Raw genomic sequence first — 20,325 nt, forward strand, 5'->3', positions numbered from 1 at the left:
CCACTCTGCTTTGTAAACTACTATATTTCCCCGCTTGCAGATTTATCTCCTAGGTAACTGATTTGTAAACAATGAACACTCTTGTCTATCAGTTGTGCTTTCAAGCTTTACAAATATGGTATAATCAACTGAAATTGTGTGAGGTGTCTTTAAAAACGTGAAGTTAAGCAATATATAACTGCATTCATTTTACTGTAAAAATCTTTCTTGGACATCCAAGGAGATGGGATGCTACTCCCGGGCTCTGATAGGGGATATTTATTTATTTTTAAGAGAATAATAAAACCATAAAGAAATCTCATTTACCGTAAGATTGTACAACTCCACTGATCAGCCTTGTATTGATAGTTTCACCATTTCTTTCCTTTTCAATCAATTTCAACACAGCATTTGTTACCTTCGAAAACAGGAATTAAAAGCAAGTCAAGCACAGAAAAAGTAGCTGGTAGGTCAAACAGTATCTATTCAGGAGTTTATTCCTATATTCAAGGCAAATCAAGGTCCTTGAGAACAAAATTTAAGGACACCTGAACATATAAAATTCCTAGGGACATCACAGAGTGTAAAACTTGAAGGTGTAGCATAATGTAATTACAGTCCAACTAGTTGAGCTGTAAAAGTGTATGGAAGTGCCTTTTTTTAATTTCAAAAAGCACCTTCTAAACCAAATTTTTGTTTGATTCATACCTGAAATGCAAGAAAACTTTGCAGTAAGAGCTGGACTAACCACCTGTACTTATGTTGATAAATACTATGTTGCAACTACTGTTCCTCTAAACTGAAATCTAGCAAATATTTTAATACAATACAGTCTTTTCATCATGAAGTACTGGTAAGAGGGAAATATACACACATAAATATAATACTTTGTTGTGATGGAATGCCTTATTTTATATTGTGCTGATTCACTAATTAAAAATATTTGGTTGATGTGAATCTCCCAAGCATCAGTATAAAAACCCCAGGCCTGTCACTATCTGTTCTCACACAATCTTGACTCTTAAACCTCAAGACATGACTATCAATCTGTACTCCTGTCTGGCTTGGAAACAGCTGAAGTTGTTACGTCAAGAGTCTACTCAGCAAAGAGATAACAGAACAGCCTTGGTATTGAGCTTCAATCACACATTCAGAGAAATGTCTATTTCCCTTAAATATTTATCTTTTTAGGATCAAAGGTGAAGCAGAAAGCTTCCTTTTATTTCCTGGGTCTGACCCCCACCCCTTTTCCATCCTCCAAATTCTCCTTTGAACAGTTACTACTGAGATATAAACTTAAGCCTATAAAACAACACTGTACTTATATTTATATACCTGCTTATTTAATGGCCTGAATAAGCAGTCTCTCCAGGTCACCAAGGCAAGCTAGAAGTAAAGGAAAGGAGATGAAAGATAGAATAAAGAAAATATCCGGCATGTATATGTGTATACATATAACTCCTTAAGGAAAGCTGATACATTATGTTAAATAATCATAACTTTTTTAATGATTATATTTTGGCACACACATTTCTCATGCAGTAAGACTGTTTCACAATAAAATTCCCATTTGCCTTATTACTAACTCCACCTAAGACATCTCGTTTTCTGACAGTGATTCACTGCCAACTCTGAAAACTAACAAACCCTACCAATTACTTTGAGAACATACAGCTTTTTTTGCTGGTGATTTTCAGGCTGACACAGTCCCTTAGCACTATGCCAAGTCAAGTTAAGACAGAGGGAAGTAAGGATATCACCTGTTTTTCTACCATATCTAAAGTTATTTTAGTGAAACAGTAATATAACACATCACTTTCCTGCTTCACCAGTAAGGACAATAATTATCTTTTATTTAAAAAAAAAAAGTATTTTTAGTTATCTGAGATACAGAACTTCTATGTTCTTCCTTTGTTTGTATTATTTTACATTACAAAAAAATTAGCAAGATCACATATCAATCTTTCAGGACTGCACCAAAATAACTTATACTACAAACCAAATGTTGACTGAATCTTAGCAGCTTCGGTGCTAAAAAAAACTGTAGAGATGTATTGAAATAAACAGAAAGAAATGCAATTTACTTCTACATTTATATTTGAAAAACTTGACTGAACTATATGTGGAATGACAAGGCCATTATGATGCACACAAATAACAGTATAAGCACCAAATATTCAGGGACAACCCTCAACAGTCTAATACTGGTAATCCCAATACATATAAGGCAGATTGAATATCTCAGGTTTAGACCCATGGAATTTTAACAAATATACTGGGGTAGGAGTATGGAAAGAGGGTAAGATTTCTGCTTTGCCCTCTTCTTCAAAACTTCTGTGAACTTCATACAAGTTTCAAGGAGCAATCTACAGGATAATAATACAAACATGAAAGAAGGAATGGATAAACACTCACTTCGAAAGGTACTTACTGAATAAATTTCATATATTCCTTTACGACCCTCATCACACTCACGACGAACCCAATGTCGATTGAGGTAGGCACATATCCCGTTCAATACTTTGCTTGAAAATCTATAATCTTCCCATTGCTGAGTGTAGAATTTCAGCACACTCTCATCCATCAAATCTTCACCATCCTAAAATAAAAGAAGTTTGCCAGTACTATTGGGTAATTTTAAGGTACAATTATGATATATAAGGGTATACAAATTGACTGCGTAGTAAATATACACCATGCAATCTGTCTGTAGGAAATATAGTGCTAATACATTTACTTCTGCATTAATAAAGCACAAGGCCAGAACGAGATTCAGAAATCAGAACACTGGTAAAAAAATGCACAGCGTGGATAAAGCTCCTGAAGACACTTCTGTCCCTCCCATGTGAGAGGGAAAGAGTGCACCACATTAGAAACAGAAAGCAACACTGGTGAGGACATTGCATAAAACGTGTCAGTGCAATGGCAATGCATTCAACATGACAGCCTCCAGAAAATATACCACCCACTCCCACTGCTGCCACTTGGAAATGGGTATGGCATCATATTTGTTCTTGTTACAGAAAAAAAAAAAAAAAAAAAAACTATAGAGTTGTAACACATTGAAGTTCATGTTTTCTTTCCAAACAGGACCACTACAGCTTGAATTTACAAGGGAATAAAACCAGGAGGGCATTCTGGATCTCAGACACCTTTATATAGCTTCATAAATTAATTACACAGTAGACTTGAAAGGACACCAACTATTCTTTTATTATTGCTCAAAACTAAAATCCCAAAAGTTAAAAGCATAGTTCCTTTCCAAAAATAACTAGGAACCATTCTCTTACAATGCAGATGAACATACTGCTCTATTGGTAGTTTATTTATTACACTACATTAACAGTTACCATCAGGCATTTTCAACATTACAGGCAACCATTTTTTCAGCATTATTAATATGCTGGTTAATTGGTTATGAAGTCTGGCTATTCTTGTTCAAGACACAGGACAGGTTAAAACAGCATGTAACATTACTTCTATAAAACAGAGAAACACCATTTTGGCTTGAAGAGGAAAAACAGCTCACAGGTACACCTAGCGATTGATCTGTGCCCAAGGTTACCTATAAAAGTTTCTAATGGCTAATGAAGAGGAAAGCAAATTTCAAGACCATTCAATTTACTTTCAGTGCCTGCACACACCTCTAGCTTTGTTGACAGAAGCTTCTCTCAATACAGCCCACATTACTATGACAAAATGTCAATCGACCTAATGCCCCATCTTACCTTAAGGAGATTTGTCAAGTAGTTCTTCAGAAATTCTTTTAGCCGTTTGTACAATTCCAAGCCAACAAACTGAGCACCTCCAGGTGTCTGGCCCTTTTTCGATTTAGAAGGAGGTACTCCAGCTCCTCGTGCTTGATTAGACTGGTGTACACTAGTACAGTAGTTATAGACATGACTGACAGGAAAGTTAAGGAATATGTATGTGCCAGCGTAAGACAAAAAATACAATGAAAAACAGTATGTTAATTTCAATAAGCTATTTTTATAATACCATAAATGACCTAACCATAATACATTACAAAATGTATTAACCTAAAATCATAAAATCAAACCAAAGCTAAGAAAATGAAGTGATTTTCAGCAGAATTATCTGCAGTATCAATGTGTCAGACAGCAAAATGCACTGTAAGTACTGCTGCCAACATTGAATTTAATTAACACTTACTTAACAAGAAAATCAAGAAAATAAAGCAGTGGAATTTGCTGATAAGGTTATTTTCAAGGTTTAAACGTAAATTTTTTGATGTATGAGGTTGGTGCAAAAGTAATTGCAGTTTTGGACTGTGAATTTTACATCATTATAACTAGGCTCAAACACATCTTTGTTAAACAAAATAGGAATTATTACAATCAACACACTTTTGCCTACAAGAAATAAGTTTGTTTATTCCTGTAGCATAAAAATCTGTGCCTCGGGATTCGGCAAACTCTTGGAAAGCACTTTCTGCATTCTGCTGGTTGTGGAAGGATTTTCCCTGCAAAACGTTGTCAAGATGCTTGATAGGTGGTTGGCAAGAGGTCAGGTGAATGTGGCACATGAGGCAAAAATTTGTAGCCCAATTCGTTCAACTTTTGAAGTGCTGATTCAGACTCTTACTGTTGACCGGCGCTGGTTGCAGGTGCTGCAGTTTTCGGTGCATCTCATCAATTTGCTGAGCAGACTTCTCAGATGTAATGGTTTTCCTGGGCTCAGAAAGCTGCAATGGATAAGACTGGCAGCACAGTACCAAACAGTGACCATGACCTTTTTTTGGTGCAGTTTGGCTTTGGGAAAAGATTTGATGTTGTTCTTGGTTCAGCCACTGAGCTGGTCATTGCCATTTGTCATATAAAATCCACTTGTTGCACGTCACAATCTGATCGAGAAACGGTTCATTGTTGTTGCATGGAATAAGAGAAGACAACACTTCAAAATGACAGGGTTTTTTAATGATTATTTTCGGTCAGCTCCTGAGGCACACACTCATCATGCCTTTTTACCTTCCCAATTTGCTTCAAATGTCAAACAACCATAGCATGGTCAACATCAAGTTCTTAGGCAACTTCTTGTGTAGTTCTAAATGGATCAGTTTCAATGATTCCTCTCAATTGGTTGTTGTCAACTTCCAAAGGTCAACCACCCTGCTTCTCATCTTCAAGGCTCTTATCTCCTTCGCAAAACTTCAGAAAAGGTTCCTCCCCCAGAGGGTGGTGGAGCACTGGAACAGGCTCCCCAGTGAGGTGTCACAGCTCCAAGCCTGACAGTGTTCAAGAAGAGACCGGACAACACCCTCAGACACATGGTGTGAACTGTGGGGTTCTCATATGCAGAGACAGGAGCTGTGGGTCCCTTCCAACTCGGGACATACTATGACTCTATGAAAACTTCTTGAACCACCACTGCACTGTATGTTCGTTAGCAGTTCCTGGGCCAAACGCATTGTTGCTGTTGCAAATTGTTTCCACTACTTTACAACTAACTTTGAACTCAAATAAAAAAACGGCTCAAATCTGCTTTTTGTCCAACATCATTTCTATAGTCTAAAATAAGTATAAAATAAACAGCAAACAAGAATTCAGTAGCAAAAAAAAAAGATAAAAGCACACTGAAATTATGTATAACATAGCCACATTTAAGAATGTATTCCAATATCAAACAGCAAATTCAACAATGTAAAAACTGCAATTACTTTTGCATCAACCTAATATTATACTGGCCTTCTACAAATACATAGCTTTCATTCGAACAGAAAAATTCCAACACCAGCCTCAAGGAACATTCAGTAGTTGAAAACACAAAGGAGAGCATTTTTGCATTCTTTCAAACACAATCTTTTATGAAAGTTTTGGCCATTTAACATAGGCAGACAGCAGACAAAGCTAGAAAGCAGTAATGGTGAGACACGCACTCCCAAATGCACACCATGAGATCCACCAAAACCCAATTTTAGGCTACAAGTACAATCCCAGCATTTAAGTATGTAGTAGCATTAATTTTTCCTCACATACTAATACAATCTAGAAGACTTGCTGTATCTGTTAACATAACATTTAAAAAAACCATTCTGTTTTCTGATCTAAAACACTGAAATATTGAGAATTCTTCCAAAGTAATAGGTAGAAGTTACATTGCTCAAAACACTCTGAATAAGAAAGCATCCTGAAAGAAAACGCACTCCACAAACAAGGAAAATAAACTAGCTTGGTAGCACTTCACTTCAACTTCATGAGAACTCAGATCTGACAACAATTACCCTAATGACTCACCAGGCCAACAATTAGCCAACAGAAACAAAACTACTGAGCACTCACACTTCTACTGACAGTCCGAGGGCAGGGTTTTGAGTCACATCCCTTGTTAGAGAACATAATATTAAGCAATCCAGAAGGTCTAATTTGGTTTTAACTTGTGTTTTAACTAATGGACAAAGCTTTAACCACTAGATAGGTTTTCTCCACACTATGCCACATATTAGGAAATTAATATCTTTCTTTTCAGAAAGCCTAGCACAATATAATGGAAGACATCAGCACAATTAAATACCAAGGGCATTAGAAACCCCAAATATACAATGCATTACAGTCATTATGAACTGACTTGCTCTAGTACTTAAACAGTAAAGCTCAAGTAGAAAAATCTCCTAAAATATCCAGTTAACTCTCTTGCAATTTCTTAAAAAAAAAAAAAGCTTCACAGACAAATCATATCCTTAAACTGTGGTTAAGGATCAGAGTATCCTGCATGCCACCAGGAATACGGCTTTGTGTCAAACTGAAAGCAAAGCCTTCCAATGCTCTATACTCATGTACTTGTTCAGAAAGTCATCACATTCTGTCCAAAAGAGTAATGTTCTTTGCCCAAGATTAACTCTTTTTGAAAACATACAGCACAAATTTATTTCTTACCTGTTACCTCATCCAGGTGTCAAATAATTAGATTTTCCATTATATCAACCAGTAATATAAACCCTTCATTTGTGCTTAGCAACTGAACTTTTATCAGCCTCTTATCTCTATCAAGCCACTTATTTCCTGGACATTAGTGATTTCTTCCAGCTCCCAGCTAGTTGTTCAACTTTCCTGGCACTGTCACTACTTTAACATCTACTCTTTCATTTCAGAATCTTCTGTTCAAGTGAGTAACTTCACACAGCATAACAATTCTTAAAAATTCTTCTCTAAACAAAAAACTCCCCCTCTTTTTGCAAATAAGAAAAGTGGGGCTTACCTCACAGTTCAACTTTAAAATATTTAATATAAGGTCCTCTGAATTGTGTATGGAAAGTCTCTCCACCATGACACAACAGATTTAGGGTTGATTCATAGTTGGCAGTCTTGCAACCTTCTTTACCTAACTCCCCCATCTCAAGTGGCTTTGAGCAAGCCTGAAAATATGAGGACTGTCCAGATGATGGGCGATTCTTACAGCTTTTGTAAATACTACCTGATCAAAATATTCTTTCTGTTCTTCAAAAAGATAAGAGACCATGATTGGAAAACATAGGCCTTTTTCTAACTCTATACATTTTACTGTTAAAACCAGGATTCCTTATAAAGTAAACACAGACCTTTTGTCTATGTCTGACAACAATCAATTCAGAGCTGGAATAAATATATACCAGTAATGTCCATCTTTATTTGTTATTGTGGCTTGAGTCTTCCTAGCCAAAGTATCCAAGACAGCACTTTCGAAATGTTCTAGTTTAGTTGTTCTATGCAAGACAAACTGAAGTTAGTTTGCCTGTGCAGAAGGCAGTTTGTAAGTGCAAACAACTCTGACATATTACATAAAAAAAAAAATGCTCTCCCACGATTTTTTATACAATCTGCGTCCCCATCTGCTAAAACCAACCATGGACATAAAGGCTGACGTATTCAAAACAAAATCAGACTTCTGCTGCTTACAATGAAGTACATGACAGTCCATCTGAGAATTACAAGGAGAATACTATGAAAAGAATTCTTGGTTGCAGAAAGCAAACTAATTCCCTCAACTGCTTTGTATATTGGAAGCCACATGCATATCCAAACAGCTATTAGAAAACATTTCTGTAGGTGTCTGCATAATTCTGCATAGCAATTTGCATAGTACAACAAGCAGAGAAGTCACCAACAGAATAGTTTGCACCACAGCAAAGCTGCATTGGTCCCCAAGCTTCTGGCTGCTGAAGTTCAGATTTGGCCCAGCAAACAGAAAAACCATCTATGGAAGGAACAGATATCCTCTAACTTCTATACCTTCCTTACGGTGAAGAAAAAATTACATTTACCTATCCAAATTAAAATTCGAGGTAGAAGAGCAAAAGGAAGTTCATATTTTTTTTTTCAGCATTGTGTTGTTTAAAATGAAAGAATCTTTTTCAGAACTTTATTCTTCTCTGAAACTCTTCAAAATGGGATACAAGAAGCAGCAAAAGACAAATTAACTGCCACCTTCGCCTTCAATATAATTTACACTGCTTTTGACAACTCCAACTCGGTTTCTAAAGCTGGTCCATGAAACAGGAAAAAAAACCCAACATTCCCATGCTGTCATACCATAATGAATTTATGGGCGTATAGGAGATTATTACCACTGAAGGAAATGATCCTGACACACAATCCACCTGGAGGCCCTACTTGCCACTCGCTTTTCCAGTAGCATAGGAGTTCTTGCAGGTAACCAGTGACTTTAACTGGGGAAGTGACTGCCACTACAACTAACTGTTGGCCCTTCTCCTAGATCCTTTGCTGAACAGATCCGAACTTCTGTGTCTGTACAGGGGAAGTGAAACAGGCTCTTGCAGTAGTAATGCATATACTTTTTGAGCAAGTACACCACCAAAACACAGGGCTGAGTGTGCCACAATCACCTCTAATCTACCATCCACCCCAGAGAAGTACCAAAATACTCCATACAGCTTTTTTTTCCTCCAGGTGGAAGTGCAAACAAAAATTATGTCAGACAAGTACCAGTTTTGTAATTCAGCACACAACAGGAAAACACTCTGATTTTACACTAATTGGTGCAAATTACTCAGGTTATTCATGAGCCCCTAATATTGCAGTTTTTTACGAAGAAAACCATTCTGCTGAGGTAATAACTTATTACCCTTTCAGCAGGACATCTGGGTCCTCGTGCTTTTTTTTTTTCATTTTGCCAAGAAAAAATAACACAAGCGGAATAAGTCTGCTTGAGGAACAAATATGTAAAATTAAAAGGAACTGAAAGGGAAGCAGAGTTAACACAACGTACCACAAAACTACAGCACAAAGAGAAATCACACCAAAGCTTTTGAAAAGGAGGAAATACACAGGAACAACAAGACCTGAAAAAAACCTCTCTAAGCAGAATTTCTCTCTCATTACTTCCAGTTTCTTTATAATAAGGATCAATTTCAGACATAAATTCACTGTTTCACAGATCTAAAGCAGTAATTATGCTGAGTGCTCTGTCACTTCAACAGCTCTCCTAAAGGAACAAGTTGAGGTTAGTTCCACTTTTGCCAAAAATCTCTATTTTCCTAGATTACACCAAAGGCATGCAAGAACAACACATAATACTAAAAATACTGTTAGGAAAATTCCTAGGAAAGATTACGAAAATGGTAAAACCACTTCTAATACAAGCAATACAGCTTATTATATCTACTAGAGAACCACTTCACAGATCTTCTTCAAGCCATTTCAACTCCTGTGTGTCTAGAAGATAAGCTGTGAGTGCCTCACAAAACCACCTCATCCATAAGTAAAGTTGCAAAGAGAAGTGGGCATGCATACATGACTTTAAGAGTAAAACAGACAAAGGAATTTTGCACAAATGATAAGGTTGCCAAAAATCAGTATCTTTTCAGAACAAGTGCTTTAAACACCTACTTCAGCTTTGTGAGGAGCAGCAATACAACCAAAAAACCCAGAAACCTTCATTCTTTTCAAGTAGGTATCAGCAAGAGCCTATTTTAAATATATTCAGTTTGTCATCCAGTAAGGAAAGGTTACAGATACCCCACAAAGCAGTTCAAAGAAAATCAACAAACAAACAAAAAAATCAAGACCTTGCCCCCAGCCTCACACATTCTCCATTTGTGTTTCAATATACTTTATCTTAAGATCAGTTACAAATTTAAGTCCTTAGATTAGATACCATTGCACTATTAAACCATCCCAATTTTAGTCAGGGAAGGACAAAGATCAAAGGAGTTATTACAGCATGAGCCATGCAGCTACTATGAAAATCCAGGCATAACTGAGCTCAGACAAGTTTCTACAAGTCTGAGATCTGAGAAACTTCCAGCAAAAGCCATTTGAAGACTAACAGATAATTTCTTGTTTCCCTTTTCACAGGATAAACTGAAAAGAATCACAGGGAAGCACTGAGTTACAAGAAAAACACAAATTTTCAAAGCCAAATTCATAGTGTACAGTCTTCATGCCAGGAAGTGTAAGAACCACCCTGAGGTTGCTTTTAAGTTTATAGTTCTTTGCACTGACAGAAGCTGGTTTTGTAGAGAATTTTCTTGGTTGCTACGAAAAGCAAGTAGAACAGCAAATGATCTTTGAAGAACAACATTAAAAAAAAGCTGATTGCACTATTATAAACATATTCTGCACTTCTTTCAAACTGAAGCAGCAATTTTTATAAATTACAAAAACCATAATTACACAAAAACATAATCATATGTACCTTCCCACACAAGGAAAAGTATACTCTGTACCCTTCAAACATACAGATACTTCTGCCTTCACATTCCACATAAGCATTAACTGATACACGAAAAACGCTACAAAATATCATATCGAACATAAGCAGGATTAATGCTAGTAGGAGAGCAGAGACTGCTTTGGTGTATCCAGAGTGACCTTAAACAATTCGGCATTAAAGTGAAAGGATGATTGAGAGTGAGAGAATCTCAAGAGAAAGTGGAACAGTTTCTGATGTTTAAGAAGTGCATACCCTAACACCCCTGTCTCTTTTCTGTACTGAAAGAGCATACTAATCTGTCCAGAAGAAAACAACACCACCACCACCACACACACACAAAACCACAACCACAAAAAAACCACCAAAAATCAAACAGACCAAGATACCAGCTGCCTCAAAACAGATGAATGACAATAAGCAAATTTAGAAATAAGGAAAAGATTTTTCATAAAATAATTAAATGTTACAGAACAACCTAACTTTTACCCAAACTTACTTTAAAATACTTAAAGCAATTACTTTTGAAAATAATGATGATGGTTAATACGGAACAATAACAGAAATAACCGTAGAATACAATTTAGGGATGTAAGACTTGAACAAGTTTTAAGTTACAGTTAATTCAGCCACTTCAAAGTTTCAAATAAGAGCTATATGATAATTATGCCAAACATAACTACCCTGATGTATTATAGAACAGTTGATTTCAACAGTATGATCAGGACACTGAGAGCTAATTTGGACATTGCTGATGCACTTTTTAGTAAAACCACCACACCTTCCATAGTACTGTATACTCCTCTTCTTACCAATGAAAATTTTTTAAGATCTCAATGTAGATTAAAAGTATATTTGTTATAAATTAATGGTACTTGGAGTCTTATTTTTCCCAACTGTATTTTCTTTAAATATTGTAACTGAACAAAATGTTCCTCTGTTCCATATAGGCATAAATTAACTACACTGTCTAAAAAGTTTCCTTAAAAATGCTTCTCAGACTATGTTTTGTAAATCAAGACAGTGAAAGCATGAGTTTATGCCCAAAAAGAGTCATTTTGACAAATAAAAAGTACACACAAAAAGCCTACCACTTTCCATTCACCAATCAAATCTGGAAATTGAGAAGCTGATGGGTGCTTGGAAATAACTTTCTGAAATTCTTATTTTCTTCAGCTCTTCGTGTAAGCCACTGTGAAAAATTATACTAGCTAAATATAGTGCAGGAAAATTTCTCGATACTTGGTTTTGACGAAACAATTCCTTAAAGCAGTAACTAAGATGAAATGAGTAGTTACTAGACGACATATCCCTTTTAGAGCTTCATCCCAAGAATATATGAGAACAAGAGAAGGAGAAGAAAAAAAACAAAGTGTTTTAACATTACAACTGTAAGAAGTATTTAGTCTTCAGCTGCCCTGCTTGATAGAACCCACAAACAGGAATGTATTAAAGGCACTCAGAAAAAAAGAGTTCTCAGAGGTTCTACTACATGTCAGATTTCCATCAGACATTCAGCTCTGCAGACTTGCTTCATTCAGCCAAGAACAATACTGAACCTAGCACTGCAAGAAATCAGTAATTTTAAGTCTTAGGAGAAGTTCTGACCCTAAATCAAATGCTGTTTCACCTTCCCATTACTACTAAAGAAGTAATCCAGAAACACTCAGCAGACTGCTCAGGGTTTTTCCCACACCCTCAAACAGAATGGATTCTGCAGCCACAGGTAAGATTACACATTGCTTTCTGTACACGTAATCACAGAGTCAAACTCTTCTATTTCCTTAAACAGTTCAGAGAACTACAAAATTAATTGCTTTATAGCCTTCAAGTTCCTCTTTTATAAAACCTATGTCCTTTCAAAAAAATTCACACAAACTAAAATTTCATATCCAATTCCAAATCAGTGCCGACAACAGTTTTAGATGTTAATTTATGTATCAGAACAATATTTTTTAATAAAAAACCCTCAGAACTACTTGAAGTTAGATAGGAAATGCATTCATTCATTTCTTTTACAGTATGTCTACAGGGCTTGCTCTGCTGCACAACACAAGGTTCCAAGAGTGAACACAGAACTATCGATGCAAAACAGAGGTGGCTCCTCATCATATCTGTTTACATGCCACTTTATAGGTGGAAGATAAAAGAAGGGCTTCTCAAAGCCCTGAAGTCAAACACTGAAGTTATAACACAGCAAGAAGCACATCTCTCTCTCAAATCCTTACGCACTACCTGACAGAAACAGGTTTCCTACAATATTCCAAACAGTACTTCAGCACACATGTACAAGGATGAATACAACCCCCTTTTAGCATTTTATAACAACTCTCAGAATGGGGAGATGCTAGAAAATTCCAATAACTCTCTAATGTAAGCTAGGAATTGAAGAGAAATCTACCAGGTACATTCTTACTTTAGCTGGAAAATCATAAAACCAACTCAAGAGTAAAGTACTGCTGCTCTGAGGCTGATAAGATAAAAATTTTCCAGGTAACCAGACATTATTACCAATAAGATATACAGCATAATGCCAGAGACTAACATATAAAGGAAAAAGAATTTCCATTTTCTTTTGGTGTATTGTGGACTCATAATTAGACCTATCAATAAAATCACTTTAAACATCTGCTCTGCCAAAGACAATAGTAATCAAACCTGAAATTCACAAGTAGCCGTAATTATGATGACAGTTTCCCAGACAACAGGTTGCTCCTGCTTATTTGCCAGTTAAGATTCAACAGAAAAGGCTAATCTTCAAAATAAAAACATATTCTTAAAAGTCAGTAAGTCAAACAGTTACGAAGCAATTCTGAGTTTAGAAAAGTAAAAAAGCTATCTCTAATCTACTAACTGTTAAAGTACTATCTGGCTTTGGCTTAGACATTAGGATACGTGTAGAGTTCCATGTATCTGGATTTTGCCATACTTTGTCTGGTGTAAACTTGTTGAATTCCAGCTCTTAGGTCATCCCATATCTGGTCAAGACCAATCTGTTTAAGTCCGTGCGGGTTCTGACTCCTATTTGATGACATGTTGTATTTCCTGTAAAGTTTTCCAGTGCAGCAGCCCAAGATCTGGTTATTCCTCCATCAGAATCACAAGTCAAGTAGCATTCTAAACTCAGCTGCAGCAACTCAGTGAGATGTTCTTTACATACAAAGAGTGATGCTTCCCAGGAAGATAATCTGCAAAATAAAAAGAAAATATACACATTATTAAAGTCCAAACTTATTCATACTAGAAAAAAATACAAAAGTAATTTTCATTGAAGTATTTTCATTTGCACAGATGACAAATCCAATATGAGAACCAAATAACATAATTTTGCAATTCAGCAATCCACTACAAAATGTGACTATTAGTGCCCAGATCTGTCCAAAGCCTGTAGGTCAGTGCTGAGGACAATAAATTTTCTTATTAGCATTGATGTTTTAACAGTAGAAGTCTTTCCAAGCAGCAGACACTATCCTACTAAGAAGAGTTTCCTCCCTATCCTACAGTAAAACTCCAGTATCACCAAAAAACTCAGGGTTCTGTAGTAACTCCTTATTTAACAAGTATCTGGATGGATATCCAAGATGAATCAGAAGATATTAAAAATAACAAATTTTATTTGGTTATCAGTAACTCTTCCAGACTTGAGAGTCTATTACAGGTAACCTGAAAGTCCAAGGTGTTTTAGGAGCTGAGAATTTTTCTACCTAAGTAAATGCATGCTTACATTAATTTCTCTGCTAATTAAATGAACACCACTTCCATCAGTGTTATCATATCAGCACGAGAATATGCACACAATAACGGTGGGAAGAAAGAACAACTAATAGCATGCACGAAGTAAAGATTGTGTGATCATTCATCAGCCTCATGATTTGATAGAGTAGGAAAACAGTCACCTGGAAAGGACTACAGAGAATTATCAAGCAGAGAAGATACATTTTTTTACATGAGTCCCTAAAATATCTTGCAATTTTAACATGTCACATCAACTGTGGTAACAAAACTAAGAAGGTATCAAAAAAATGACAAAGGAGGTAACATGATTTAAAAAAAAATTAACCCATAAATAATAGAGCTGTAATAAGTCAGGACCAGCTTTTATTGCAGTTGTTCAATATATAAAGAGGGCTTATAAGAAAGATGGAGAAAGGGACTGTAGTGACAGGACATGGGTCAATGGTTTTAAATTGGAAGAGGGTAGATTTAGACTAAATATAATATTTTTTAACTTTTTTTTTTTTTTTTCACAATGAGCATGATAAGACACTGAAACAGGCTGCCCAGAGAACTTGTTGATGCCCCATCATTGCAAGTGTTCAAGGCCAGGTTGGATGAGGCTTTGACCAACCCAATCTAGTGAAAGATGTTGCCGCCCATGGACTACACGATCTTTAAAGGTCCCTTCCAGCCTAAACCATTCTGTGCCCTAGAGCCCATTCACTGAAATACTCAAAACACAATGAAACACATAATGACTTTTTGACATGCTTCTATAGGTAAGAAGAATACAGCTTTGAGATAAACCTGTCACGTAATGGAGACTGTTGGCCAAGGATTATATAAACCCTTCCATAATTTCAAGGATAGTATACGCTAACACCTGAAAAATCCTAATTTTTTTTGTTTTGGCCTTTGAGTAGCAGAAAATAAAGCTATTCCTTCAGGATCTACAGTATGTCATAGGTTCTTTGTCACAGCTACTTCCAGGTTGCTAGATATTCCCCTCCAGATCTCACCCTGTTTTAAAAGATTAAGTATTTTGTTATACCCTTCCTGACCCTCCCCTGCCCAAGTTATTTGTAGGACTTCTCTCCTGCCTGATTTCCTTGACCCTAAAAGAACTAAGATCGAGACACTTCTTCAGTTTCAGTTAGTGAACCTGTCCTACCACAGTAACAGAGAAGCTACCACTCCTCATAGCCCTTTACTATCCATCACCGGTAAGCGTTTAAATCTCAAGCTCTAAGTAGAAAACATTATGTCAGTCTAAGCAACAAGTACTGTCTCATTTCAATCAGACAAACTGCTTCTCTAGTTAATTTTTCTGTTTACATGAGCAACAATTATTTTGAAGATTAGGTGGAAAAACAAGAACTAAATCAATATGTGTCTTACAAAACATGCACTTAAAATTTATCCTTGCCATTCTGTTTCTGTATTTACAGCAAACTGGTTATTAAAGACACATGGTAACAACGCATCATCATGCTGAAGTCTAATACAGACTATACCTTGTTTTTATTTAACCTCTTTAATTTCTGGAAATTGAACCTCCTGTAGTACTAACAATAATGGACTTCCACAACTGAGCAATGAAAGCCCAAAAGAACTAAAGTTCACATGCAGTCAATTGCCTCTACAGAAGGAAACACTGTGCATGTTACACACCCACAATCTTGGACTATGATCTTAAGTTGGAATTGCAATACAAAGCAAGAAAATAAACTTGATGTCTACAATCCAGGAAAGAAGAAACTTTCTGGTTCCTTAAATTGGATACTATTTGAACTTTCCACATAAGCAAGAGAAGACACGGTTGGGAACTTACAACTCTACTACAACTGCAGTATCTGTAAGAAGTAACTGACCATTACTCTTACTAATCTGCAAAAAGCAAGCAGCCTAGAATTAGAGCACATTCTAGTAAAAATATTTCAGTCTAACTAATACAAAATACTGCAGTGCTGCATAACAAAAGGCCAACCCCCCCAGCTAGCTAGCAGAAAACATAATAAACTTTACAATAATTCACAACAGGGAACCAAGGTCCCTTCCCAGGCAGCCCACAGAGAGGGGTGACAGCCAGGGCTCTTACTCAGACATCTCTCCAGGTGCCAGTAAGATGTAGCCACCCTTCCATTGCAAGCTTGAGGTCACCAGCTACCCAGTGGATATGGAACTTATCCCTCTATGAAAATGAAAATGTTTAACTTATTTCTCCAGTTAAGCATCTCCTAGCTTTTATGTACCTTGGTGCATCTACAAATATTACCTTTACCCAGAATCTTTTAAACTCAAGCTCTTCCTTCTTCACATTGCACTAATTTTGCCACCCTTCCCCCCAATAAAAACAATGCAATGAGAAAGAACTTAAATTTGATTTTTATTTTCTCATGAAATCCACTACATAGAAATAACTTTGCTTTATAAGTAATAAATTCCACTGTGTTTGACAACACTACCTCACTATCCCTGGACTGGTTTCCAATTTGAATTTTGCAATTAAAGACGTGAATACAGAATTATAGCATGCCGTTACTAACACCATAGACTCAAATAATTTCCTTTGCCCAGATAGTTATTAGTTAACATAGTTGGGAAATAAAACAATAGATGAATAATGCTATAAACTACTATTTTTTTTTCAGATGTATGTGCAGAAGAACAGAAATGCAATTATTAACATATTACCTCAACAGGAGTAAAGTTTCACTACATAAGAATACTTTAACTACAAAAGCATATTTATGAAAGCAATCATTTTTACTCGGTGGTTAAACTAAGCTATGTTGTTACATGTACAGAGAGAGAAGGGGTAAAACAAGGTTTTGCTACTCAGCACAGTTGGTATTATACACAAACATCCAGTGAAAATATTAAATATTATTTCATGTGAAAAGTGCAATTTTCAACTCTACTTTTGTCATTCATGCATAGAAAAGCTCTTCTGGGCAAACAATTCTGGAAGGTCAAATCCAGTCCACAGTAGTTACACTGCATCTCTCTACCCAGGGTCACACTTGCTAAACTTATACAGAGGGAGAAAAGCGAGTTTAGAAGTTTACTGTCTCTCAGTGCTGGGGCTTGCCAAGAGCAAGGTGGCTTCCCATGAACTGTGAATTGCTACAGGTGAATTAAAACCTCAGCATCAAGTGATAACCTTCACATCAGTTAAATCTCTCACCTTCCCAAGTGCTGTCAGCAGGACTATCCACAAGTCAGCTTCAAACTGACCATCACTGTGGTTTCTTGGCCAAACAGATCAAACTTACTGGTGACCTGCTTCACAGACAGGACCACCTGCCCCAGTTGCAACACCTGCTCTGTAGCTGTGGACCAGAGAACCCAGATTTCATTATATCTTCAGAACTAGGTATATTAACAAGAAAAAAGTTACCCCTGCAGTTTCCAGCTGATAGATACACAATTTGATGCAACAGCATGCCAATGTTCAATGTCATTTTGTCTTTCAACCCTGCATTCAAGTACTGAAATTAAAAAAGCCTGTCAAGCAAAATTGTCGTTTCTGCCCATGCCAATTGTCAAAAGGAGGTTTCTGCCAAAACTTTAGAACAACATCCTTGAAGGACAGAGGGAAATGCTAGTTCCCCCCCCTTTTCTTCACTGGGGAAGACAGAACAAGACATGCCTCATATGCAAGGAAACATATCACATTGAAAAACACTGGATTTGTTTTTACTTATCATCTAATAATCAATAGTATTTCTTTTACATATCCCCTTTGAGGAAAACGATGTGTATGCTGAATGATGCCTACAAGAAAATCTTAAAGTTAACCCCACTTTTATCTAAAAACATCAGAAAGCCCACCAGATTTGCAGCATCTCAAGCCATCCGCTGGAAAGACTACCTCATTCTTATGTTCTAATACAACATAACTTTCATCCTTACAGCTCAAGGCCTTGGAATCACCTGTATTTCTTCCACAACCACTTATTTCTGAACCACAGATTTCAAGATAGCTTAGAATTCGAAGCTGTCAGCTTCTTGGCCCAGTAAGAACTTATAGCTCCAGAGCCAGGTTTTCCAGCTGACTCAAGAGCCCAGATAGCATGTTTTTTTTTTAAAGACAGAGTAGGGAGGCACAGGACCTAGACTGAGTCATCTCCAAGTATTTTACCCCTTGTCTAGTTTAAAACATAAGGAGAACATTCTTGTCACACCTAATAGCATAAGCCAAGACGACCACATTTAATCATACTGAAACCAAATACATTTTACTAATAAGCTATGGTGGAATTAATGCCATTAAAAGTAAGTTCAAAGACCTTTGGTGTTACAAGGTTTCCAAGGTCTACAAGTCAGAATTTCACTTCTGTACACCGCCTCAAAACCCTTTTCTAAAACTGAATGCAAGTTTCCTAGTAACAAAAAACACAGTACAAGTTCATTTGGACGCTGCTGCAGTTTGACATCTTTGTGTAAAAACTGGTGCAGTGACCATTTTCAGTTATATGGTCACTAAAAGCAAATTATCAGCCCTCTGTGCTAAAAGGATAAAACATAAACATTCAGTTTTTGGCTTCAAAAGATAACAAAAAGGAATAAGTCTAATACAGCCACACACTTAAAAATTCCTCTTGCCCAACTCTTTCTTCCTTCTTGATTGCTCTAACTTACTTTATTTTGCTCTCCTGTTGCTGTATTTCAGCAAGCCTGATCCAGAAATTCAACAGATGCTCTTGTATTCAAAGAACAACACTCAAAGGTTCCCAGTCAGATTTACTTCCTCAAAGTCTCTGCTGCCTCCACACCAAGACAAAGCAACTATTAAGGTTATTTACCCAAGATATTCAATAATTATTGAACCAATGCCCTACAACACAAGCACGCAAGAAGTATTTTCAGAAATTCAAACAGAAGCACATGAAACACTACCTCTCTTCTAACACAAGCTGTTTGCTTGTTCTTATACTACTTTAAAAACAATTTAAGGTATTGGATGCTGGTTTATACTCTAGATCACATAAATTTCAAGATTGCTATAGTTGAAGTGATCCTAAAGTATCGCCATATCAAAGTATTTGGCAAGTTTCTGCCTTACAATAAGCCTTGAAAGGCACATCTATTGATTTCAGTGCTAGGTTTGATACAAAACACACCAAAAAAATAACCAAACCCCTCTCATAACCAGAGGGGTCAATTTATAACTCACATATCCTCTCTTACCAAACATGGACAGTTTCACAGCCAGGACACTGCAAACAATCCATTCTACAAATCAGGTTTAAGATTTCTCTTGAAGTCACGCGCACACACACACACCTTTTGAAAAGGCATGTAAATGAAAAGTACAGAGCTGAGAACAATATACCTGCCTCCTCTGCTAGTTAGCCTGTGAAACATAACCTACAGAACTAACCCAATAAAAACACTGGGCCAGGGTGGGGAGACAATTATCTTGGTTTTTGCCTTTTACCTCTTTGCCCTTACAATTTACAAGCTATTTCTTGGAAAGTTTTTTCCATGTTAAAAAACATCTCTTGAATCCTGAAGGACACAGCCTCCACTCCAGCACACAAATATTTGATGGAGCAGAAGGAAACAAGAGAAGTAATTCTATTTTGTCTCTATGATCACATGCACTCACAAATTATGATTTCAAAGACCCTTTTTAATATCCATGTACGTAGAAATTCATAATATTGTGTTTGACTACAGCTGTGGCTACCATTATGAGCTCGAAACTATAACTGTTACATAGCTTAGTTGAGCCATGGTCCTGTATGCAACATTTTGTAGCACTGACATTTCTGTCCAGAAGTATTTTAGGTCACTAAATATACAGACTATAAACTAGGCAGACAGTTTATGCATATAAAGGGACCCAATCCTTAAAGCAAGACTAGGAGAACGCATAATGTCCTTAGCACTTTACACGCTAAAAATGTATAACTAATGAAAAATCTGAAGAATCCGTCTACAGCAGAGATTTCCACT

The 20,325-nt window shown here is 36.5% G+C and overlaps 1 protein-coding gene across 1 annotated transcript in view; it reads right to left on the minus strand.

The window, feature by feature from the left end:
* The window catches only part of CUL1 (cullin 1), a 51,725-nt gene that overhangs the window by 22,843 nt on the left and 8,557 nt on the right, over positions 1-20,325 (minus strand). The window contains exons 2-6 of the mRNA XM_065832045.2: positions 13,540-13,832; positions 3,708-3,882; positions 2,411-2,578; positions 1,315-1,365; positions 307-397 (exon numbers count right to left, since the gene is read on the minus strand). Of these exons, the coding sequence (XP_065688117.1) occupies positions 307-397; positions 1,315-1,365; positions 2,411-2,578; positions 3,708-3,882; positions 13,540-13,679 (625 nt within the window). The 5' untranslated portion in view covers positions 13,680-13,832. The remainder of the gene's footprint in view (positions 1-306; positions 398-1,314; positions 1,366-2,410; positions 2,579-3,707; positions 3,883-13,539; positions 13,833-20,325) is intronic.

Source organism: Patagioenas fasciata, chromosome 2 (assembly GCF_037038585.1).
Source record: "Patagioenas fasciata isolate bPatFas1 chromosome 2, bPatFas1.hap1, whole genome shotgun sequence".
Lineage (NCBI taxonomy): Eukaryota > Metazoa > Chordata > Aves > Columbiformes > Columbidae > Patagioenas > Patagioenas fasciata.